Source organism: Barbus barbus, assembly GCF_936440315.1.
Source record: "Barbus barbus genome assembly, chromosome: 1".
NCBI lineage: Eukaryota > Metazoa > Chordata > Actinopteri > Cypriniformes > Cyprinidae > Barbus > Barbus barbus.
The window spans coordinates 38,278,211-38,305,663 of record NC_136729.1 but is presented as its reverse complement, the minus strand read 5'-3'; the positions used below and the strand labels follow the sequence as shown (position 1 = coordinate 38,305,663).

At 40.1% G+C, this 27,453-nt stretch overlaps 1 protein-coding gene across 3 annotated transcripts in view; it reads right to left on the bottom strand.

Moving 5' to 3' along the window:
• Positions 1-27,453, bottom strand: part of LOC306871915 (uncharacterized protein) — a 160,301-nt gene that overhangs the window by 77,325 nt on the left and 55,523 nt on the right. For 2 of the 3 annotated variants that reach the window (XM_079420167.1, XM_079420168.1), the window contains exons 2-3: positions 15,781-15,882; positions 9,500-9,598 (exon numbers count right to left, since the gene is read on the bottom strand). In XM_079420167.1, coding sequence (XP_079276293.1) covers positions 9,500-9,598; positions 15,781-15,882 — 201 coding nt within the window. Of the gene's footprint in view, positions 1-9,499; positions 9,599-15,780; positions 15,883-16,510; positions 16,544-27,453 lie in introns of those variants that run through there. The other variant, XM_079420169.1, reaches the window with a different exon arrangement.

The window sequence follows — 27,453 nt, the reverse complement described above, 5'->3', positions numbered from 1 at the left end:
ACGGCCCAAGACATCCACGTTCCCAAAGCCAGTCACCTGGGATGGCTCATCAACCAGGCATTCCACGACTTTGAATTAACGGTACCTGTCATAGGCCCCATACCAGCCCAGCTAATGTCAGACGAATACGACGACACCATAACATTCACAAAACCCCATGAATTCATTGCCATCACTTCCATTCTGCCAGTGTCCAGAGAAAGCGTCAGTCATTCAGAACTAACAGATGACACTCATCTCGCTGTCTACGCTGTCTCAACACAGCCTGTGACAGAATCACTTACACAGGTGACCACCAGGGCCCAAAGCCCCTCAAATGACTTAACTGCGGAGGAACCCTACGCCGGGTTCAACGCACAAATCCAACAGATCCGAGTGAGGCGGATGCCCTCCATAATGAAGTGGATTGCCGAGGACTCAAAGAGGTTCTGCACAAATACAAGGACTCTTTCTCAAAGGATTCCCTGGATTGTGGCCTGATCGATATCCACACCGTGCGCATCCCGACAAACCCAGTACAAGATTACTTCCGCCTACCTCAACCGTGACCTTTTCCACGTAATTGCGTATTACGTGACGTCACGAACGCGCATCACAGAACAGAGCAAGGCGGGCATTTGTGCTTATAAAACGTAAACTTTTTTATTTATTTTTTAAATGGCCGATCGTTTCGCTAGATAAGACCCTTATTCATCGTCTGGTATCGTTTAAAGCCCTTTGAAGCTGCACTGAAACTGTCATTTGGACCTTGAACCGTTTGGGTCCCAATGAAGTCCATTATATGGAGACATGTTTTCATCAAAAACCTTAATTTCTTTTCGACTGAAGAAAGAAAGACATGGACATCTTGGATGACATGGGGGTGAGTAAATTATCAGCAAAAGTTTTTTTAAAAGTGAACTAATCCTTTAATGACACTCCAAGGACGGGATGTCGAGGCAAGATATGCCCAAAACTACAAATCCTCACTTGGTAATGGGCTAGCAGCCTGCCAAAATTGTTCAAAGGACACGCTGTACAACTCAGCGGAACCTAAAGAACCACCACAACTGACAAATCACAGGTACTTTGAGGAGAATGTGTGTGAAGGGATGCCCACAGCATATGTCGATGGCTGCTGCTACAATCACAAAGGCAATTTAAAAGCTGGAGCGGGTGTGGTCTGGCTCAACAATGACCCTTGCCCACCACAACAATTAAACTAAGGCCCTCGCTCATCGCAATATGCAGAAATAGCGGCCATCCTAATCACCCTATAAATGGCTGCATCCCACAACATCACAACATTTAGCTGGATGGAAACATTATGGATTCAAGACAGCTAACAACAAGCCTGTCAAGCACCAGGAACTCTTCCAAGCAGGTGATGCCATTGTCACTGAACATGACATTATCGTTTATTGGAAAAAGGTTCGAGGTCATTCGCGTCAACCAGGACAAGACAAAGACTTCAATGACCAAACCGATGCCCTCGCCAAAGCAGGTGCACTACACGGAGAGTCCTGCACATTTCATACCCTCCCACCCAACCCATCAGTGGCAGCCATAACCCGCCGCCAACACGCCACAGGCGTGCATACCCCCGCCTCCTCCCACATTGCCCTATCACCTCAGTTCACCTTCGCGCAACAGCAACTCCAAAGAAGCGTGGCAGGTCGTAAAGCCTACTACGACCAAAAGGCCTCTCACCATGATCTCAACGTCGGAGACAAAGTGTGGTACTACAGCTTCGCCCAGCCAAGGCAGAACGCTCCCCATCGCCTGTCAAAGAAGTTCCTACCTCACTGGACGGGACCCCACGAGATTGTAGACAAGCTCTCACCTGTCGCCTACCGAATCAAAATCAGGCAAGGGTGCAGCGAGCTAGTCCTTCGATGGGTCCATCGAAACCAGATAAAGAGACACCATGGCTCCAGCCGACAGGAAACGGGGGAAGATCAAACCCACTGACACAGAACGACAATCATACGCTCTAAACCACACTAAAATAATTTCTGTCATTCTAGGAGAATATATAGCTACCTTGCTTAAACACAACACTGGCACACTCTCCTCCGCCGCACTGCTAGGACCAACCTCTAGTAGAGAGGAGCTACTCCACACAAGTGACACTCGTTTTCTGCCTCACCTCATTCGGTGTCCTTGTGCCTCTTTTGTGTTTTTCCTTTTTGTTTTCTCACTATAATTTCCTTTCTCCTCTAGTCCCCTCATCAGGGAACTCCCTTAACCAATCCTCAAATCCAGGTCCCTGAGGGCTCGATCCTCCATATTGACGATTTAGCATTGTATCATCTTACCGACAACGAGTATCAGGCTGAAATCGAAATCTCACCCTTCTTCAAACAGCATTCCTTTGTCCTCGATCCAGAATTGGAAGAAAGGATCAAGGAGGAAGGAACGCAACTCATTGATTTGACTCCAGCTTTAGAAGCTATCGCTCGCCTTCCACCCGCTGGCGCGCCAATTATTCGGACTTGGTCTGCATATAGCTACCAATACAGCATACAGCGCTTTGCATCGCTCCTATTGTAGAATATGTTGTGACTTTCACACTGGCCTTCCTCCTACACAAGCAAGTGAACGCCGTTCAACAAATGCACGTCCGGCGTCCCGCGCATTTTCCGACGTGATAAAACAGACCAAGAACCAGAACCTGAAAACTCAACCAACCTGACTGAGATCACGCCTATACCACCTCATTGAACCCCTGACAATTAAACCAATTGGAACAACCCAATTACCAATAATCCTAAAGAATGCACCGCTACGTCTTCTCGAGTTTCTAATCTGTTCATTCCCAAATTACCCTGCACCAGGATTCAGTCAGTGATGGAGATGTGTCCTGTTTGTGCCTGTTCTCTCTGCCTCTTGTTCCAGTGCCTGCCGACGTTCGCCATGGGAACCTCACTGAGCAAAGGGGGAATGTGTAGAACCTTGTCAAAACGAGGACACATATAATCTCAACTCAGGACATAATCATATAATCTCAATTTAAATCATTCCAAGGAAACTCCCCCTCCACTATCTGCAAGCCGTAAAATTAATAAATTATCGGCACCGCGCTTAATTGTCTGACCAGCTTCCTGACATGCTCTTCTTATCATCTAATGAGACCACTAAAGACAATGATAGATTTGAGGAGAACATATGGATGTATTTAAGAACAGAACTTCACTGTTGTTCCTTATCACTTGAACATAATTCAACCAAAACAGGACTTAGAACTTTGTATCTGGAAATTGTCCAGGGGACAGTTTAATGCATAATTCAATGATGATTGAACAAGGGAAGACTGTTTTACGAGGAGACGTCCGAGCGTTGAAGCGCCGCAGATGCACACCCAAATTAACTTCCTGACCCCCTTCGTTCTATGCATTCCAAAAGAAACACGTTTTTTTTCTCTTCTTTGACAAGACAAAGAAAATTAAACTTGCATAGAGGATTAATTTAGGAAAAAGACATTAATTTATTCCCATCGCTATTAGAGCAAATATATCCACAAAGTACGTTCTTAATGTCTCTCATATGCTTAGTGTGATTATTTAGAATGTAGGATGTTTTTAATCTATGCCTTAACCATGTAGTAGATAAAATTAGTGTATGTACTTTGTGTATGCCAAATACCTGATGTTTGATGTTGAACGAAAGCTGTTGTTGTCAGCAATAATTTGGTGTGGATCAGGGTTTGAAATTAACACCCGCCAACCCGCCAAATGCGGGTGTCAGAGAACGACCAGGCTTTCCTCTCAACCAATTGCCACGATCCACGTCACCAGAGTTCTAATCACCCGCACCTGCACCTCATCAGCGAACAATCACCACACACTTAAAAGCACTCTCCTCAATCACAACAGTGTCCGATCTTGTTGTAACATACAAGGACCGACGCTCTCAAGACTCATAGCTGAGTATACTACCTGACGATACTTACCTGTTGAAACTTACCTCTTGTTCTGCTCCTCTTCATCTTCCCCATCCGCAGATCCAGACGCTCGACGACGGACACTGTTGTGGTTACCACTCACTGGACACGTATCACGGCACACAGAGCACTCCCCTGCACGCTGGAGGTTCCCGCTGTCATCATCCCTGTCAAAGACACAGTGACTGAGTTTATCCCGGCTCACGGGTCTCCTGTAACTCCATTGACTTCTACTCATCTCAAGAATACCAACCCCTCAGTTCTTCCGATTCCAGATTCACTATTAAACACCTTTGTTCTTTCACTAACCTGCTGTGTCTGACAAGTTCATTACAGAAGATCGGACCAGGACAGCAACATCATGAGTACAGCTGATCCCTTCCAGGAACTTGTCGACACACTCAAGAGGATCCTCACTCATTCCACCTCTCCTCCCGCACCAGCTCCAGTACCTTCTCCAGCCACTTCCGCATTCAGCTCTTCTTCGCCGATCATGTTCGCCAGTCCCATGGCCCGACCAGCGCCGTTCTCAGGTGATCCCGAGGAGTGCAATGGCTTTTTGTTACAATGTTCACTAACTATTGATCTGCATCCTCAGATGTTCACCTCCGATCAAGCAAAAATTGCCTTTGTGGTCACCTCGCTCCGGGGACCAGCCCTCAGTTGGGCCGAGTCGATCCTGAGCCAAGCCGGTCCCGCAACACATTCCTATGTCCAATTTCTCGCCCACTTCAAAGAAGTATTTAGCAGCTCACCGGGGGACTCATCGGTAGGCGAACAATTATTTAAGTTACGTCAAGGCTCATCGACTATCCATCAACACGCTCTGAAGTTCCGCACCCTGGCAGCCACGAGCGGTTGGAATGAGCCTGCACTACTTACTGCCTTCCGACAAGGCTTAAACCCCCGGTTGAAGGTACATCTCGCTGCTTATGATGATACTTATGGGCTCGAGAAGTTTATACAGCTCGCCATCCGCTGCTCGAACCGTATGAAGGCATGTCTTTCTGATACTCCCTCACCATCTGCCATTGCTACTCCTCCAACTTCCCAGCCAGAGGCCAGACCCTCACCGGAACCCATGCAGACAGACATGTTTCGCTTGTCCCCCTCAGAACGACAAAGAAGAATCGCTAACAACCTGTGTCTGTACTGTGGTGACCCAAACCACCGAATCTCATCATGCCCACAACGTCCTACTCGACTTGCGGTGAGTGGCATCCAACCTACCTTTCCCAAGATGAACCCTTTAACTTCCAATGCACATCTGATAATAGACTCTACTCCACTCCCAGTTACCATCCTCCTCGACTCCGGCTCGGCCGGGAACTTCATCTCCGGCGATCTCTGTCGAAGGCTCGACCTCCCGATCGCCGCGACAAAGACCACTTACCAGATCCAGTCCATAACCGGTATGCCACTCACTCCCAATCTTGTTGAGAATTGTGTTGGACCGTTGCAGCTTCGCGTAGGGCAACTCCATCAAGAATTCATTCACCTGTTGGTACTGGAAGAGGCAACTGTTGATGTCATCTTGGGTCTGCCCTGGCTGGTGAAACACAATCCAATATTATCCTGGAAGTCTGGCGAGGTGCTAAAGTGGGGCTCGTCCTGTTTCCCTCAATGTTTCCCGTACTTACCTCGACCTACTCATTGGGCAACCGTTTCACTTCCCCTACATGCCACCACTATCGAGAGTCCTGTGGATCAAAGATCCGTGGATATCCCTTCTGAGTATTCTTCTTACAGTGACGTTTTCTGCCCCCAGCGAGCTGCCAGACTTCCACCGCATCGGCCATGGGACTGTGCAATTGACCTGGTTCCGGGTGAGCCTGTACCACGAGGAAAGATCTATCCCCTCTCACTACCTGAACAGAAGGCCATGGAGGAGTACATCGAGGAAGCCCTCCATCAAGGCTATATTGTACCGTCCACGTCCCCTGCTGCTTCCAGCTTTTTCTTTGTGGCAAAGAAGGATGGAGGTCTACGTCCATGTATCGATTACCGTAAGCTCAACCAGATAACTGTCAAATTTCGCTATCCCCTTCCTCTTGTCCCAGCAGCCTTGGAACAACTCCGCGGTGCCACCATCTTCACCAAACTGGACCTCCGCAGCGCGTATAACCTCATTCGCATCAGGGAAGGGGATGAATGGAAAACCGCTTTTGTGACCCCTACTGGCCACTACGAATATCGGGTCATGCCCTATGGCCTCGTCAACGCCCCTTCCGTTTTCCAGGGGTTCATGCATGAGGTGCTCCGGGAGTTCCTTCCCCGGTTTGTGTTGGTCTACATTGATGACATCTTAATCTACTCCCGGAGCCTGGCCGAACATCGCCAACACGTTGCGGAGGTCCTCCAGCAATTACGAAAGTTCCAGTTATATCTGAAAGCCGAAAAATGTCAATTCCATCAAACAACCGTTCATTTCCTGGGGTACATCATCAGTCATGGTGGCATTCGCATGGACAAGGGGAAGGTGGAAGCCATCACCTCTTGGCCCCAACCCACTACCATCAAGGAACTACAGAGATTTTTAGGATTTTCTAACTTTTATCGTCGCTTTATTAGTAACTACAGCACCATAACCAGTCCCCTCACTGACCTCCTGAAGGGAGGAAAGAAATCTCTCCATTGGGGCCAAGATGCGACCGACGCCTTCAACCGCCTTAAGGAAGCCTTTACGACCGCACCACTCCTAGTCCATCCCGAACCCAATTTACCCTTCACCGTAGAGGTGGATGCCTCTACTACCGGAGTGGGTGCGGTTCTCTCACAGCAGCAGGGGACCCCTCCGAAACTCCATCCATGTGCCTTCTTTTCTAAAAAACTCAGCCCGGCGGAGAGGAACTACGACATCGGAAACCGTGAGTTGCTAGCTATCAAGCTAGCGTTAGAAGAATGGAGACACTGGTTGGAGGGAGCCAACCACCCCTTCCTAGTCTTAACAGATCACAAAAATCTAGAGTACTTACGAGACGCCAAGAGGCTCAATCCTCGTCAAGCGCGGTGGGCGCTGTTCTTCACTAGATTTGATTTCAAAATTTCATACCGTCCAGGTCCTCGTAACATCAAGGCTGATGCCCTGTCCCGGGTTCACTCTCAAGAAGAGGTCTCCGATGAGCCCGAGGGGATCCTCCCTACCAACATTATTGCCAGCCCCATTGTATGGACCTCTCCTCCAGTTGTCTCCGATCCTCCTCCGGCCAATCCGCCGGGCTGTCCCCCGAATCGCCAGTATGTACCCCGGACTCAACGCACGCCTCTCATCCACTCCTCGCATACATCCATTGGTACAGGCCACCCAGGGGCCAACGCTACTCTCTCGCTGCTAAGCGATCGCTTCTGGTGGCCAAACATGGCAAGGGATGTGAGGAGGTTCGTTCAGGGCTGTCCCGACTGCGCGATATCCAAGAGCTCACGTCATCTCCCTGCTGGCAAACTGGTACCACTACCCATTCCCAATCGTCCATGGTCACACCTAGGAGTAGACTTCATTACTGATTTACCACTCTCAGATAAGAATACCTGCATTTTCGTCATCATTGATCGCTTCTCCAAATTCTGTAGACTCCTTCCTCTCCCTGGACTACCCACCGCTATACAAACTGCCGAGTTACTCTTCAACCACGTCTTCCGCTACTTTGGAATCCCGGAGGACATCGTCTCCGACAGAGGACCACAGTTCATATCACGGGTATGGAAAGCATTCTTCTCTCTCCTAGGTGTGACCGTCAGTTTGACCTCTGGATACCATCCTCAATCCAACGGGCAGACTGAACGCAAAATCCAGGAAATAGGGAGATTCCTGAGAACCTTCTGTCACGGCCGCCAGAACTCCTGGAGCCAGTTCCTAGGCTGGGCCGAGTACGCTCAAAACTCCCTTCGGCAAGGCACCACTGGTCTCACTCCCTTCCAGTGCGTACTCGGTTACCAGCCTCCCCTATTCCCATGGTCAGGAGAACCATCTGACGTACCCTCGGTAGATCACTGGTTCCGGGAGAGCGAGGGAGTCTGGGACTCGGCTCATCACCATCTTCAGCAGGCAGTGCGCAGGCAAAAGATCTCCGCCGATGCTCGTCGCTCGACCCCACCTGATTATCATCCAGGACAAAAGGTTTGGCTCTCCACACGGGACGTCAGGCTGCGCCTGCCTTGCCGCAAGCTTAGTCCCAGATTCGTTGGCCCCTTTACCATTCTGGAACAGGTCAATCCGGTAACCTTCAAACTACAACTACCTGCACACTACAAGATCCACCCCACATTCCACGTCTCACTCCTCAAGCCGTATTTTCCTTCTGTCTCCCCAGAGCCTGGTCCGGTCGAGGAACCCCCTCTCCCTCTCATCATTGACGACGGTGCTATCTATAAAGTCCAGGAGATTTTGGATTCCCGGCGTCGGGGTGGTCAACTCGAATATCTAGTCGACTGGGAGGGGTACGGCCCAGAGGAACGCGCTTGGGTTCCCAGGGATGATATACTTGACCCGGATCTATTAAGTGAATTTCATTCCAACCATCCTGATCGCCCTGCTCCTCGAGGACGAGGTAGACCACCACGACGCCGGGGTCGGCCCTCAGGAGCGGGCCGTGGAGAGGGGGGTACTGTCAGAGAACGACCAGGCTTTCCTCTCAACCAATTGCCACGATCCACGTCACCAGAGTTCTAATCACCCGCACCTGCACCTCATCAGCGAACAATCACCACACACTTAAAAGCACTCTCCTCAATCACAACAGTGTCCGATCTTGTTGTAACATACAAGGACCGACGCTCTCAAGACTCATAGCTGAGTATACTACCTGACGATACTTACCTGTTGAAACTTACCTCTTGTTCTGCTCCTCTTCATCTTCCCCATCCGCAGATCCAGACGCTCGACGACGGACACTGTTGTGGTTACCACTCACTGGACACGTATCACGGCACACAGAGCACTCCCCTGCACGCTGGAGGTTCCCGCTGTCATCATCCCTGTCAAAGACACAGTGACTGAGTTTATCCCGGCTCACGGGTCTCCTGTAACTCCATTGACTTCTACTCATCTCAAGAATACCAACCCCTCAGTTCTTCCGATTCCAGATTCACTATTAAACACCTTTGTTCTTTCACTAACCTGCTGTGTCTGACAAGTTCATTACAGCGGGACCTGGCAGCCTGAAATAAGACCTGACATTCAAATGTCAATGTTGACATAGCATGTTTCCCCCCTATTCATTTTGTGTATTTACAGGTGTTGGGCTGGTGATTAAAAGGTTGGGAAGTGTTGTTAAGACTATAAGCTGTCAGGGAAAAGATCATCTGTGCATGGTTTTGATCAACATTAATTTACACAAAGCCATTCCTAGAATATTCCCAGAAACGTCCCTCACAGAGTGCCAGTGCTGCAGAGCTAGAAATCATTTTTATTTCTAGCAGTTTCACATGCTTAACATAAGTGTTCTACAGAGTTGCTAGCATACTTTTTAAAGCTCAGCATAATGTTACACCATTTTTTATTAGTAAACTTGAGTTGAAGCTTCTATCTCTGTAAACCTTAACACAAGTACCATTCATATTTTTCTTGAGGAACTCTACCTTGGTTGCAGAATCAACTGGAGACCCCCTGTCCAGCAGCTCCTGGACCAGGTCCACATGTCCTTCCTTTGCTGCCAAGTGCAAAGCGTTGAGGCCATTCTGTGGAGGTCAGAGACAGAAGTAAGTACTTCATTCTCTACTAAAAGCAAACATACTGTAAAAGGAAAGCATCATAAAAATGATGTACAGGGGAAAGAAGACTCAAGTATACCTCCTCGTCCATTCCCAAGGTATGTTTTCTGTCTTTGAGATTACAAGCTGAAAATATGCATGTATTAAAGAGAGTTAAATGTTCCAGGAGTTGTTTAATGTCAGGTTTATCCTATTAAATGCAATGCGCATCAACTGCAGTCTCAAAAAAGCAATATGCAGTCTGAAAAAATTTTTATGAAGAGGTAGTAATAAAATAAGGAGTGTTGCAAGCTAGCAGATGACTACTGCTGACTACCTTAAAAGAGGGTGAAATCTTAAAATCACACTGACGTGTGAGCTCTCTTTGGCAACCAATCACTGACACAACCTTTGATAATGTAGTGAAGTACCTAGAAATCTAAATGTCTACACCTCGCTTTAAACAACCTAATTTGGAAAGCACAGTATGCTTTATTATGTCATTATTTACAGAAACACTACCCGTCAAAGGTTTGGACATGTCTTGTTCTTTTTATTATCACTTTCCATATTTTATATTAATAGAAAAGCAATCAAAACTAGAAAATAACACAAATTTAATTTGTGTAAATGCATTGGGACTATGTGATGAATATGTAGGGATATAACATCCATATACATATGCTCCTCTCAATCACATCAAGCCAGATGATGAGTACTTCTTGAATATATCATGTAACAAATGCTGTAAACTGTTCTCTCGACTCAGGGGGTGGCTCAATTTACAACTTGTCTTATGCAACCCTGTGAAATTACTGCTTGTTAAAAGCCTAAGTATGGACTGTCATTGTACATTTAAAAGGGAACGTGCTAGATTAAACAGAACTGTCTGTTTTCATTTTATTTAAAGGGACTTTATGTAGAATTCAGAACCCCTTGTTATTAGTGACACCAGTGGCCGTTCAGTGAGTTGCCAGCAATTTATTTGCTCATGCTCAATATTACTCTGACAACGCTGTGTGAGCGTTGTGAGAGATATTAAATCATATTTCTTTCGCTGACGAAAAACATCCTTCCTTAATATCTGTCGAGCTCGAACTGGCACCCTTTTGACAGGTCAGTGTCTCATTTCTTTTCCAGTCCTTGAATATTGCCATGTAATGCTGTAATTTTGCAATTAAGTTGCAGCATTTTCGACAGACTCGAAATGAACGAAGAGCTGTGTTTAACAGAACTAATCCTAACTTTGACAGTTGGCTGCAAATATTTTCTTGTTTGTCTCTACTGTCAAATATAAGTTTAGATGCACTAATTGTACCGTGGATGTGTAGATTTACTTAATCTGCAAATCTGCAAAACATAATCTACATAATCTACTACATAATCTGCAAAAGTCGTTCACAGCCATCTTCACTCCGGTATTTCGGTGGATGGTTTTGTTTTCGCCGCATACCTGGGTTTACAGCGGAAGTTCGAGACGGCTGAGCCAAGAGACACAAATACAAGTCTAGGTAGAAACCAAACAATAAAGATGGCTATGCAGTGCCAAGTTGTGAAATGTCTTTGCATTGGCTTCCTTATGATTCCAATATTAGGAAAGAGTGGATGAACTTTATTTTTAATGAGGTTGCAGACTGCATCAGTAAGAACCTGGTCCTTTTTTCGCTTCATTTTACCTCAGATTCATTTACAAACAAGGCACAATTCAACACAGGATTTTCAGAAAGATTGAAACTAAAAGACAATGCTGTGCTGACTCTATTGGATCTGACAGTATTTCTTTTTATTACATGGTCACTATTGCTTTGTCTCTTATTACAGATCGTTTGATATGTACTAAGTAGGCCTATTTATGCGTTTTTAACCTAAATCACAGCAGCGTCCATCTATGAAGGATGTAGGCTGTCAAACATATACAACTGTTAGCCAATCATAGCAGTGGGTGTGTATACTTCCTCGCCTACAATCCACCACGCCTATTCAAATGAAGTATTTCGATGAGGTGGTCGAAAACAGGACAGGAAATAGCCTATTACTTCTAGATTAGAAGATGTTTAGATGTTTTTAAGTAAACATCCTGATAACATTACAATTGGAACTCAGAGAACATTACAAAATAAAAAAAATAAAAATAAAAACAAAAAAACAAACAAACATAAAAAATGACCCCTTTAAATTCTTCACTTTTAAACATTAGAACCTCCAGCTTTTATTTCAGCAGGGAGACTGTGATAGGGAAATAAAGTGATCCTGGCACACGTTGCATTCCTTAATGCACATTATAAGCATTATAATGCAGAGCTGTTTTTCAGTCTAACACACACTCATCAGACTAATCGTTATTCACTTGCTATCTAATTTATTTCCATAATGTGGCCAAAAAGGCAACACTGGTTTAGGACAGTAGGACAGTTCTTAGACAGTTCCAATTCTTCACCACTAAACTAATATATAAAAAAGTGTTTGGTTTCTCACTCTGGCAGTTGTCCTAAAACTATTGTATGTACTATTTGCAAAAGAGTGTATTTAAGGGTGAAAGTGTCTTTTAATCTAATAATCTATACAAAATACTCTTATGCTCCAATCAACTGTAGTGGAAAGCACATTCTCTGGAAATATTGGTTTGCCAGTGCTCAGTAAAGCAAATACATCTTGTACCCAATAGTAGCCAGTTGTTTACATTTAACTGCCTTGTTTCCATTTGTTAAAGAAATACACAAATTCTAACCAAATTCTTTTGACTGAAGACGTATACAGAGGTGCATATCTGGAACAAATGTGCAAAGTAACCAGTGTTAAAAAAATAATAAATCAAAATTATTAATGTTCATGTCTGTGGCCAATGCGAGATCACTACACCCAATTCACAAAATCTGAAAAGAAACCTATTAGACCTAAAGAAACCAAAATAACCAATTATAATTTATTAAATATCATCAAATCATATATACTTCCCAACATAACCTCCCTGTAAAACTTCAGAAGGAATTAAAATAAAAAAAAGTGTCTGTATCTATCTGTGTCTGTATCTTCTGTTTCCTTGATCTTCCAAGTAAAATAAGTAGGATTTCATCATCATAGGGTATTTAAGGTTAATTTACACTGTATTGACTGATGCCAGCCAATGCTGACAATCACCAGATTACAGTGTTTTACTTCTCAGACACTCTGCAAAACCTGAAAACAAGCGATGACCAACGGCAACAGACGCCGACAACAGTAACACACTGATCCGCTTCCCCTTCCAATTTTTAGAAAAGTAAAGTAATCTAAATTATGAAATATTAGTATGGGAATGTGTAGGAAGTAGTGCTGTCAAACGATTAATCGCATCCAAAATAAAAGTTTTTGTTTACATAATATATTTGTGTGTGCTATGTATATTTATTATGTATATATAAATACATGCACATACAGTATATATTTTTAAAATATTTACATGTATTTACATGTGTAAATTTATATTCATATAATTTATATTATATATAAATATATTTAATATATAAACATAAAATATTTTTCTGAAATATATACATGCATGTGTATGTATTTATATATACTTAATAAATATACACAGTACACACACATATTATGTAAACAAATACGTTTATTTTGGATGTGATTAATCGCGATTAATCGTTTGATTCAGAATTGAAGAATTTTCTCAAACAACTACATGAAGTGCACACTGGAATGCTTTTATATAAAATCGTTGTCATGTAGTACATGCCTGTTAATGCTTTTCCTTCATTATTTCTCTCTCTCTAAGATAAAAGTATGAAAAATAAAAAATGTGTTAACTTTATTAATGCATTTAATACATTCTGCCTTGGCCCCGACCTGTACATCTTCTTACATTGCCTGCAGTCGACAACATAATAATGACTAACTCCATGTAGCCTATTAGAATGCATTTTTGTCTTGTATTTCATATCAAAAGATTTAGTTTAGCGATATCACACAAGTAAGAGTGTTGTTTTCACCCTGAATATGTGCATGACTGCAAATCTGATTTTGATTTTAGAACACAGTTCACTAAACAAATTCATATTGTTTTAGACACAGTTTTGTCATCATGTTTTTGCTCAATTTTGTCAATGAAATAGAAAGGGTGTACTTTTCCAAGCAACACACAGCAAAAACTATTTTACATTTACATTGCATTACATTTAGTCATTTAGCAGACGCTTTTATCCAAAGTTACTTACAAATGAGGACAATGGAAGCAATCAAAATCAACAAAAGAGCAATGATATACAAGTGCTATAACAAGTCTCAGTTAGCTTAACGCAGTACATGTAGCAAGATTTTTTTTTTTCATTATTTAACAATAAAAAAAACAGATAGAGTAGAAAAAGAATATAGCAAGCTAGTGTTAGAGGCTTTTTTTTGCTTTTGTTAATTGTGTAATAAATAAAAGAAAGCAAATAGATAGAATACAAATAGATTAGAGAAGCTAATGTTAGATTTTTTGTTTAAAGAAAACAAGTTAGTAAAGGAATAGAGTGCAAGTCTTAAAGGGGCAAGTTTTTTTTTTTTTTTTTTTTTTAAAGAATAGAGAGTGCTAGAGTTGGAGGGTCAAATAAAGATGGAAGAGATGTGTTTTTAGCCGATTCTTGAAGATGGCTAAGGACTCAGCTGCTCAGATTGAGTTGGGCAGGCCAATCCACCAGGAGGGAACATTTAATTTAAAAGTCTGTGAAAATGATTTTGTGCCTCTTTGGGATGGCACAATAAAGTGACGTTAATTTGCAGAACGCAAGCTTCTAGAGGGCACACAAGTCTGAAGTAATGAGTTTAGGTAAAGTGGAGCAGAACCAGTGGTGGTTTTGTAGGCAAACATTAACGCCTTGAATTTTATGCGAGCAGCTATTGGTAGCCAGTGCAAATTAATAAACAGAGGTGTGACGTGCATTCTTTTCAGCTCATTAAAAATTAATCTTGCTGCCGTGTTCTGGATTAATTGTAAAGGTTTGATAGAACTGTCTTGAAGACCTGCCAAGAGAGAATAGCCCAGCCTGGACAGAACAGGCCTGATCTTCTTGATGTTGAATAAAGCAAATTTGCAGGACCGGGCAGTTTTAGCAATCATTCAGTTTTGTTACTAAATGAATCCAAATTTTAGAACAAATCGAGTGAGCCAATGATTCAGTGACCCATTCATTAAGACAGCCAGTTGCTTTGTTCTTAAATGAATCAGGTTTTTGAATGAACTTGTTGAATGAATGACTGATGCTGCGTTCCATTCTGAAGAGCTCACCCCTATGCCCTAATCCCTTTGAAGGGCTTGCCCTTCAGAATAAGAGCTTCGAAGGGATGAGGGGTAGGGGACCAAAAAAACTGTTCCTTAGAACACACCTCTGCGTCATCTTGCAGAACCAATTAAAGAGGAGCCATTGTCACACAATTAAACTTGCTCTTCCATCAAGTGCCCATCACTTGTACCTCAAAATCCTTCATTCTGAATTTCCCTTTCAAGTTGCGAGTTTTACCAGAATTCTAAAGCACCCCTTAAAGGCGCACTAAGCGATTTTTGAAAAACGCTTTTGACCATAGCATTCGTCCCAAAACACATTTGTAGCCAATCAGCAGTAAGGGGGTGTGTCTTGTAATGATATAGGGAAGAGAGCGATAGGGAATATTAGCAGATCAACTATAGATAGAAAGGGATGGCAAAAAATAAATATCAGAGAAACAAAATATTAAAAACAAGGGTTACGGTCAGGCAAGAGGTAGGACCCGCGTAAATATCGGAGCAACTTTCCACTGGTGGAAAAGAACTCAATGAGCAGGTAGGGCTCGAACTGGACGCGGAGGTTAAATTGTTTCTTCATGATAGGTGAGTAACGTTGATTTTGCTTTGTTTCACACAACTTATCCGTGTTGGCTTTTGTTTGAATATGCTTGTGTGTCATCTTCACTTGTTTCTGCAATCGTCGTTGACATGGTTTTGTATGTACGTGTGGGGCGGAGATTTCAAAATAAGGGCGAGGTCCTGTTGGGATATGGGCGTGTTTGATTTGGTGCTTTCAAATATCAGCATCGTTTGGCAAAAATCGCTTAGTGCGCCTTTAAAACCTCCAACAAAACCATTCAGGAGCTGACCATGTTCCAAACCTATACACATTCTTTTATGATATTTGACAAAATATACAAAGAGAGACTCCTACCTGATTACAAGTGCTGATGTCAACTCCGCCCTTCAAATGCTCCAGAACCTTATCAATATTTCCTGCTCTTGATGCTCGAAGGAAACTGGTATTGCTGTCCGACTAGAAAAAAAAAAAGGAAAATTACATCATAAGTAGAGGTTAACATCTTTTTTTTTACATTTATTAATTTAGCAGTTGCTTGTATCTAAAACAACATACAAATTCGGAATACAACAAGTGATTCATCTTAAGAAGACAATAACACAACTAGTGCTTAGAATTATGTGCTTAAAAGGTTTCAAATATCTTACAGGATAGTACAAGCTAGAACAGGGAGGGATAAGTGATATAAGAAATAGTGAAATCAGTTTTTTATTTTTTATTCAACAGGATACAGTTAAGTGCACACAAAATAGATGAGATTTCATATGTTTCTCAAATATTGTCAACATTTTTAAATATTTTATCTCTGAATTACTTTAGTCTGTAGTAATGTTCTGAACAATAACTCACAACAAATAATGTTTGATGTGGATAAAGGTGGATTTTGGAATATTCTGTGCTATAAAAATGGACATTATGAACAACATAATATACAGATTGAAAAAACAGATTGAAATGCACAAGACTGTCAAAAAGGTTTAAGAAGTCTAGTGGTTGATGCAAATATAGATTTGGAAGGAGCAGCTAAAAAAACAAACAAAAAAACCATTGCAGGCTGCATAAAACTGCAATACACCATTAATACCTCAGCAGAAAGATTGCAGACACTCAAATCTTTGTCAAATCGAAGTCAGCAAAGTCAGTTCTGATAAAATCCAAGTTGAATTTTCTGAAGGTTCCAAAGCAAAATCACCTAGCAATGCCTGTGCAATTCATATGTCAGTCAGCGGCAGCGTGAGAAGCGAGCGGAAAAAAGGTACATACACATGCTATATTTAGTTTTTCTTTTAAAAATGTTTTTATGATATTGAAATCTTTGATACCATAGAATTTTCATACTCCTTGTCACCAATGTCAATATCAAACTAATTCAATCCAATCCAATATATTGCAACATATGTGTTACAGTATATTGGATAAATGTTGTTCTCCACATGGTTCTGTCTCCCCTTCACACACCCCCAAATCCAAATGATGAAAAAGTATTACCGTAAACAATGTATTTTACGACACCACAAAATAAACAATATGAGTATATGAAGTGATGTGACTTACTGCCAAGTATGGTGACTCGGGATTCGTGCTCTGCAATTAACCCATCCAACGTGCACACACACAGCAGTGAACACACACACACACCGTGAACATACACCCGGAGCAGTGGGCAGCCATTTATGCTGCAGCGCCCGGGAAGCAGTTGGGGGTTCGGTGCCTTGCTCAAGGGCACCTCAGTCGTGGTATTGAGGGTGGAGAGAGCGCTGGACATTCACTCCCCCCACCTACAATTCCTGCCGGCCCGAGACTCGAACCCTCAACCTTTGGATTACGAGTCCGACTCTCTAACCATTAGGCCACGACTTCCCCTATGGTATGAGTGTAAACGCTGAATAAAAATGGGAGCAGTGCAATTAAATAGCTGCATTGCATTTTACTAAATAAGTTTTTACCATTTTATTTAGCATTTATTGTTATTTTATGCATTTTTTTATAGATAGGACAGTAGAGACGACAGGAAAGCACTGGGAGGAGAGAGGGAACCGGACTGGCAAAAGACCTCGAGATGGGATTTGAACTCTTGAGGTTGCTGTGAGTGCAGTTGCACTGTATGTCGACGCACTAACCACGAAGCTATTGGCGCTGACCCATTTATTGTTATTTTATTTAGAAAATAAAAATCTTATACTATAATTATATAATATGCAACACTTTGAATTATTAAATGCATATTTGCTTTACAGAAACAGTTTAAGGAATATAATTACCTTTAAAATTAGCTTCTTTTTAAAGCCACCCCTGCAGCTGGTTTTATCTAAATGCACATAAACATAATTTTGCCATTGCTATACACAGATAAAGACATTACCATTGCTGAAATACATAAATGAATAATAATAATAATAAAAGTGAAGAAACTGTATTTTTTTCTGCATATGCTCATTTCAGTTTGTCTTACAACTTCTCTACTCTTCAGTGGCCTGTTCCGAGTGTGATGCAACCTGTTTGTGTTTGTAAAGTGACACTTCTCCAGGGGCTACAGCAGGCGTCTGTCTGGCTCCTACACTGTGTTTGTCCCTGTTTGTGATCTCTATATAGAGGAGGCATCTTAGGATAACACTCTGGAGAGTTAGGTCTGTGCTCAGGGAGATTTTGCTTTATGAGAAATGTAGCTACCTTAGTAACACCTTAATTCAAAATATAAATCAAAATGTTTCATTCAAGTAACACTACCTTTCAGGTGGGTAAGTTTACCATGTTCAACCAAATGATTAAGTTAATAAACATTATGATTAAAGATCCCATGAAATTAAAACTTTTGTGGGTTTTAGTTCATGTATATTAACTATTATCTGTAATTATGTGTGTGAATTAATCTTTCTCTTACAAGAAAAAAATACCATCAATCTTGATGATCTTGTTCATGAGTGTGTATGCAAATGTTTGTTCCATAAAATACTCTAGAATGAGAATGTCCCTTCCACAATTAAAAGGCTAAAAGGTTTACATTCCTTTATATACATTATTACTTTTTTTACTGTAGAATGTTTTAATAGGTAAGCCCCAATTTGTGTATTTAAATTATACGCTATAATATTATTATGCCGGGGAAAAAAGTGTGAGTAGTGTATTTACATAAAAAATCCCAAAAAGGTTTTACCTTGTAAAATTCATACATTAGACAATCAAGTACATACTGCATATTGTGTAATAATTAATTTGGGACATGTCATATAATGTGCATTGTGGTACAATGTGAAATAGTATTAGACAATTAAACTTATGCCTATCATTTGAAAACCAAAGGTTGTATGTTCTGAATTATAAGTGATAAACAATATAATGTTAAATACTCGTCAAAATAAGATGCAACTAAAGTTTTGCCAACCTAACCATCCTAAAAGCCAACAAACATAATATAAGTCAATGGATCACTAGTTGGCTAGTTGAACATAAAACATTCATTCAGAGAGTGTTTCTCTGCTTGAATTTATACACTGTGTGAAGGATTTATGAATAATTCAGTATCCTATGATAAGTAAACCTAGAAACATTCTCATCCCAGCCCAGTTACCAAGGAGACCAGCAGTTCTGCCCTTTTCTGAAACCACACAACAAACGCTCTTGTCTGTCAAGACGAATAATTCATTTAAAATCATTTCCCCACATTATATGCTGCATTCCTTGCAAAAAAGGGAAAAAAAGAACAGTTTAGATTAGCATGATCCAGCTAGTGTACCACTATGGCCATACTGGTCTCAAGCAAATCTTAAACTAGTAAAACTAGGTAACCAGCTTGAATCTGGTGACGCTAGTGAATTAAGAAACTCTTGCTAGTTAAGCTAGTTAAAGAACTAGGTTGGGACACCTGTTTGGACAATTGGTCTCCTGAAATGTCCAGAACATCTCTAAAACCATCAAAACAAACAAGCCTAACTAACTTGCAGGTATCTGCCTTTTAGCATGTTTCTAATTGTTATCATTAGTACTAATCCACATACAGTATAAAACTGAATAGTTTCATTGTTTCAAAACCTAGTGTATAAATCAGATCCAGAAATAACCCTGTTGAGCCACTGCCTCAGTAAGATATCTTCTGGTGAAGTGTCTTGACATAAGAATGGAGACATGCAAAAAAACATTATGTACCAAAAAACAAAAAACTAAAACAAACATCATGCATAATTAAATGTTATATTTATGTAAAGGATTGAAGAAAATAAATACCTGTTTTTAGACACACTGTAAACCGTTCAATTTCAGAACAAACACATTCATACAACGCATAAAAAGAAACAAATGAGCTTCTGCTGAAATGTTAACCCAAAAGAGTGTTAGAGAGAAAAGAAAAAAAAACTGGCTTAGACTTGCAAAACTGATTTGATGTTTTTTTTTTTTTTTTTATGCAGTGCTCAAGGACACAGGAAGTCAAGAGGATAGAGTTGTGTACAGCAGCAGTTTTGAATACTGCAGCCAAAGTACTTTATTAGTCATGCTCAGCTTGAAGCAGGAAACTAATGTCACAGTTCGCAGGTTAAGAGGCAACAAATTCAACACTATAAATGGACAATAGCACACACACTAATTTACAAAAATAAAGCAACAGCTGTCATTCAAGGCCAAATGATGCAAATGAACACTCATAAAGATATAGACAGACAACAACACACACTTTTCTCTCTTCTTGTACTGATGTTCCATTCATCCGGTCAGAGAGTGCTTATCATTCATTGTTTCATGATAGAGTCACACAGGATGTGCACATTTTCACATTTTGTTATTATGTCAAGTTTATACAGTGCTTTTCATACAGAAAATTTGGTAACACTTTATTTCGATAGTCCACTTTAGACATTCTACTAACAGTAAGTAACTTTGCAACTACATGTCAACTAGCAGTCATTAGAGTATTAGTAGACTGTCTGTTTAATATCTTCTAACACTTTATTTTTATGGGTCCACGACATACAATATACTAACTATCAGAAACTTTGCAAGTATACATCAACTTCTCCTACTAACCCTAAACCTACCCGAACAGTCTACTCTGAGAGTTAGTAGATATGTAGTTGCAATTTAATGATAATTAGTTGACATGTAGTTGACATGTAGTTACAAAGTTACTTATAGTTAGTAGCATGTCTAAAGTGGACTATCGAAATAAAGTGTAACCGAAAATTTAATTTTTATAGTCCAAATTGAGCACTTCATTGGGATTTGCCCTGTTGAATTACCCAGTGCCCCTTTTGGTTCTTTCTGTCTCTTCCATTGCCTCTGGGGATGGATGCTTTGGCACATGCCTCTGGCACATGGCACATGGTTGTATGCCATCCAACAATAATTATGCTTCCGACAATATTTGCGAGAATGCAAGTAGATAGTGCATCTTTTGCTGGTACACTCTAAAAAATGCTGAGATGTTTCAACCCAACTTTGGGTCAAATATGGACTAAATTACATTAAATTACATTTTTAACCCAAAGATTGGGTTAGTCCTATTGGGTTGAAACAACCCAGCATTTTTTAGAATGTAGAATGTTAACTACGCATACTTTAAAAATATATATATATATTATAAAAGGGCTTGAATCCTGGTTCCTAGGTCTTATCTGTTGGAACAGTTGTCAGTTCATATTATTCTATCAGTCTGTGCATATGTTCATAGATTGATAAACTGGTGCAAACTTTGTAGTATGACACGGTGATAAAGTGTCCCAATAGCTTCAACTTCTGATGTAGCATCGAGTGACTCTATGAAAGAGAATGTCTTGGTTATGCGTGTAATCCTAGTTACCTGAGTAGGGAACAAAATGCTGAGCAGCTTCCATATTTCTACAATTCCTTTGTAGAAAAATCTAAGAAGTATGGACCTCAGATGTGGCTAAATAAAATCAATTTTAACCTAAATATTTAGCGTTGGGTAGAGTAAAAGCACAACATTATGTGAAGCTTTCTGCTGGAATTCTGTGGGTGTAGAGTCTACTGTGCAGACTACTCACCCACAAGATTAAAACAAGCATTTAATTCACCTACTGCTTTCTATCTCTGTCTGGCTCAATCTCCTCCCCACCCCCCTCAATACTTCATAAACTAAGAATGAGGTACAGCAGATCAACTATAGCTGTTTATCAATTCAATCTCTGTAACAATCACTAATTGCTTTTGAAATATTGCACAACACGCAGTCTACGTGCAACAGAGATTTATCTGACATTTGTGGCCTCAGTTAGCCAATAGGTATATTTGACTCCACACAATACCTTGCATACTTATCTACTTTAACTTGACATCACAATTTTGATCCCACTCACATTCATATAAAAGGTCATGCCAGGATTATAGCTGCCATGGAAACAGCCTTTTTAAAACCTTACAACACAAAGAACAGAAATCCATGTAGTCTGCTAGCAGACTCTGCTACTGAGGTGAAAACAGTGTTAATTACTTTATTCAAAAACTGAAATTAGTAGTCAGTCATTTTGAGATTTATTTCCACATTTGACTAATTGCTTAACTAATTAATTTTGTTATTATATGAAATTCTGCATCTCTCCAACAACATAATTTAACTATCTTGCCATCTATACTTATCTTAGAAGCCCCCAGGGGTTTATATCAGAGCTGCTTCCTTGACCCAATCCACAAAGGAACGCAAGCCAAATAATTTTAACATCAATAGCTTAATGACTACCTATAAGAGAAAACACACTCGTGAAATATTAATATATTAAAGTGTTATCAAAATACAAAGTAATCACATGCCTAAAAGAACCCTCAGATTAATTTTTGCATGTTTTAAACACCATTTACGCATGGTTGGGAGCAGCATCTTGAAAATATGAGCACTTGAATGAATCAAAAAATTATCCAAGTGGCTTTATGAATGAGCCCCAATGTATTCAGAAATTATTTCTGCTCATGTTTCAAGATTAAGGCCTAAAGATTATCGCAAACATAATTGCACAATGAAAACACATACAGCAAAATAAACCAATATGTGACACCATACACATGCACATAAGCTCATAAAATGTCCCAAATATGCATAACCAGTGCAACACTGTATTCTTGAGGGATTAAGTAGAATTAAACCATGTAAAACTGGGCCTTATAAGCTGCTGAAGTTTTGAAGCCTGTCAAGAAGAATCTCATGAGCGACTATATCAAAGGCACGAAAATATCACAGCAAACCTGGATTGATATAAGGCTGCCATAGTCTTCATTGATTTGTCGATCATTTATTACCTGCAACTAAACTTTCAGGGAAACGTCACATTCAGCTTTGTAGTAAAATGTATAATGAACTTCAAGGTGCTAATTCTGCACTTCTAAAGATCCAGTTATTAACAGAAGTGCCTCTATCCAATGAGTATTAAACAAACATGCCGATTTGAGTATTCATGATGTCAGAGGTGTGGGTGGGGGGTAGAGAACATTCAACGTTATTTGCTCACATTGCTGTAAGTTACTCAGTATTACTTGTTTATACAACTTTGGTAAAATAAATAACATTGCACTTACATATGTGCTTGTTAGTGTCATGCTTAGAATTTTTATAAAAAATTCACAGTACAACACAGTGAAAATGTGTGTGTACTGAGGAATGTATTGATTTAACCTTCATGATCAATGACAAAATTCATTTATCATTCCTTGTCCTTTGAGTTGCCATTTCTTGGTGTGTGTGTGTGTTTAAAAAAATGGTTGGAACTTGTGCGTGAATGAATTACATGTTTAACACAGAAGCACATGCTTTGCTCTCATTTGAGCTGACATTTAATGAGCTCCACAATAGACTTTCTCTACACAATAAACCAACTGTTTTGGCTAAAATATTTCCCATTTAATGAAATATTTTAGCATGGAGCCCATTCAACAAAGAGCCGATTTGAAGGTCCATCCACTTCAGCTAACCACAAACCACATTTTCAGTGTGGTGTAAAAAGACATTGTTTATCAGACTGTCATCGTTATCAAAATACACTACAATAAATTGTCATTCTGGTCCCTACATCAAGCAATCATATGGCTTCAGAAGACATTCTTCTTAAGAATATTTACAAGAATTTTTACCCTCTCGTGACATCTTTACTTCCTCGTTCTTTGGCAGTTAAATTATCTATTTAGAAGACTTACATCTTGATATTTGAGTAAAGGTTTGCTCTAAGCTTCATAAAGCACAGATGAATTTTCCAATGCAAACCACCATTTACAAAGCCCCTCCCCTTATCACGCTCCATGTCTCTCCACTAAGCAAACATCACGTTCCTGCACTGATAGAGGATTTTATTTTAATTTTCTTCTTGATGCATCCAAACTAGAGGACATAAGCTTTTGGTCTGGACAGACAACAAACTCCTTTAATCTCTAGTAAACCATATGGCCAGGGGGAGTGCGGTGGATCAAAAGAGCTACTCACTCCTGATGGGGAACATAACCACGTTATGCACAAGAGACAGAATTCTTAAAGGATTAGTTCATTTTTAAAAAAACTTTTGCTGATAATTTACTCACCCCCATGTCATCCAAGATGTCCATGTCTTTCTTTCTTCAGTCGAAAAGAAATTAAGGTTTTTGATGAAAACATTTCTCCATATAATGAACTTCAATGGGACCCAAACGTTTCAAGGTCCAAATGACAGTTTCAGTGCAGCTTCAAAGGGCTTTAAACGATACCAGACGATGAATAAGGGTCTTATCTAGCAAAACGATCGGTCATTTCAAAAATAAATAAAAAAGTTTAAGTTTTATAAGCACAAATGCTCGCCTTGCTCTGTTCTGTGATGCACGTTCGTGACGTCACGTAATACGCAATTACGTGGAAAAGGTCACGGTTGAGGTAGGCGGAAGTACCGAGTCCATTATAATGAAGTCCATTATATTGAGAAATGTTTTCATCAAAAACCTTAATTTCTTTGGATGACATGGGGGTGAGTAAATTATCAGCAAAAGTTTTTTTAAAAGTGAACTAATCCTTTAAGAACCACTTACATACATTTACCATTATGCATTAAACCCAACTCACATTTTTCATCTCCTTCCTCCTGCACCACCACCACAAACTTGATTTAAAATCTAACTACTACAAATACCATATCAACAGGGTCTAAAATTAACTTTGTCTCTCACCAGCTACTGGCTACGACATTTTTAAGTTACTGCTCATTCAGAGCTTCAACTATCCAAAAAAAAAAAAAAAGAAAGATTATGAAAGATTATGAGTCCTACCTGTTGTTAACTTCTCAGTGACCTCTCTTATAAAATAACATGTATTTTGTTGTAAACTTCAAACATAACTCCCTCCAACATGAATGTTTAATGGTAAACACAAAGATTAGTGGGCAGGCTCTCACTTCATAAAATGATCAGCAGTGTCCTCAGAAGTCAGTCATTGAATACTGCACATTGAAGCCTCTCCTCCATTGACATCCATTCAAAAAAACCAAATCCGTTCTCACTTCCAAGGCATCAGATAATAATAACAAAAATCATATCCCAAATATCACGCTGACAAAATTATAGATCAGCATGGCTATTGATGAAAAAATTATTGTTGAGAGAAAAAAGTGGCCTTTTCTCCTCTCCAGTGCATAACTTCCTTTCCTAAACCAGTCAGGAGATTTTATTGGTCAACTCCATCCCGCAGTCAACAGTCAAGAAAAGCTCAGATTTGTAGGTGCGTTCGACTTCAGCTGCAGCTGGATGCAATGGATTGGAGAGATGTGCCACTTGCGGTCAGGAGAAGAATTGAACAGTGTGCGCCAAATCTGGATGTGCTGCCATAAACTCTCAAAAAGGGAACAAAAGCTGTCAATGGGGCAGTATCTTTTCTAAAGGTACACCTTGGTACCTTATTTGCCCCTAAAGTTACATATTAGTAGGCTATACTTACAGTGTAAATTAGACCTTTTGAAAGGGTCCTGTCCCATAGCTTTTGTACCTTTTTCTGAGATTGTACCAGTGCAGGGGCGTAGATTACGCGGGGGACGCGGGGGACGTGTCCCCCCCACTTTTTATAAAAAGTAAAGTCGTCCCCCGCACTTTTTCATTGGACAGTTGTGTTCTCGACATGTTGAGGTTTTAATGGAGCAATGTATATAAATGCAGAATGATTTAAAATTCAAAAAGACGAGATAATTTATACATGACGTTACGTTTCCATGGCAATCAGTCACTCAGTTTGTGACGTCACGACATATCCAGGCTCGCGCCCGCGGTCCCGCGCTGAATCTATCATTCATTAGAGGTCGAGATGAGTTCAAAGCGACAAAAAACTCTTCAATCCTTTTTTACGAAGAAGTCAAGCAGCGTAAGTTGTCATGTGGGATCCGAATAGTGTCGCACGGTGTTCAGTGACTCTGCCTATTGCTCTTGTTGAATAATTAGCCAGTTTTGATGTTCATTATATGGAGGGGAAAAAAGCTGCCTGGACAAACATGCACTTATTTATTTTCAGTGTATTTTTCCGTAACTCTTTTGTAACGTCTTTTATTTTAACACGTATGTATGTTATCAGAACCCTTCAGATTAGAATAAAGATAATGTTGAACTGAGATTTTACAGCGTTTGCAGCATTGTGACACATGATGTCTACAAATCTACATGATGTAACGTTATTTCAATCAAGTATGCAAGCACTGACGATCGGATATAGGACCGATCTTAATTTAGGGGTGCTCTGTCATTATTGCACTCATTTGACGTTTTTATGTGTTGCCAAGAATGAACAAGAAACAGTCAGCCTAGGTTTGTTAGAGCAGAATCAGGACGACACACAAGAAAAACAAACTTCACAGGTGAGAAGAACTGATAAGAGTGGTTTTTAACACCTGGCTGTTTTTATATTGTATAAAATCTATTAATACACAAGCGTTTGTAGGATTATATATGGACCAATCATAGAAAATAATTAGTCAAATATAGAAAAATAAACAATAACATTAGTATGATGAACAACTTCTCAGCTATCATTTTTAACTACAGTAGGTAATTATTAGCTTGCATATTGGTTGTTTATTAGTACTTAAGCACATATTAATTCTGTATTCTTTGTGACCATATTCTGCATCCCATAATCCTACCTAATACCTAAACTCAACAACTACAACGACTACCTTAGAAGCTATTAATAAGCAGTAAATGAAGAGTTTATTGAGGCAAAAGTCATAGTTAATAGTGAATATGTGTTTATCATTCTAAAGTGTTAAAAAATAATTTAGGATAAAAATGATTGGTTATTGTCCAGCAGTGTACTTAATTAGTTATTTTCTTCTGTATGTCACTATTCCCTGTATGTACGTTTCAAACACTACTTTCTTTGCTGTAGACGGAGGCAGAAGTGAATTCACAGCTGAGAGTGAATGAGGCAGAAAGTTTCAGTGAAGCTTCAGAGGTAAAGATTATTTACAGCATTGTCTATGATAAGATATTTTTTTACATATTTCTTTTAACAAATATTTATTTTGACTAATCAGACTAATGTATAATAGAACAGAACAGAATAAAGTAGTATGTGAATGTGCAAGTATCCATTACTGTGTGCCACGTACTGTACATACAACACACACAAAAAAATACAATCTGAAATATGTAAACAATAGCACCCTTATAAGGACATCTTTGTAACTTATACTCAAAAAGGTGCACATTAGTACCTTTGAATACCAATATGTACCGTAATGACTTTTGTACCGTTTGACTTATATTTCACTGCTGGTTATACTCTGTATAATGGTGTGTGAGACGAATAAAAATCTTGAATCTAATGTACAACTACAAAACTTTTGGGGATAAATAAGGTACAAAGATGTCCTTTTAAGGGTACTGTCCCAGTGACAAGCTGTTGTGTTTCTTTCTTTCTTTTTCTTTTTTCTCTCTTTCTTTTCTTCTGTTTTATAATCATATATAATAATATAATCATAAAGCATATTAAGCAACAAGGTATGATTAAAAATAAAACCTGTCAATTAGACAAGGGTTAACTGAAAAAAAAACAGGTATAACACTAGACATTCCGTCCCCCCCACTTTTGAA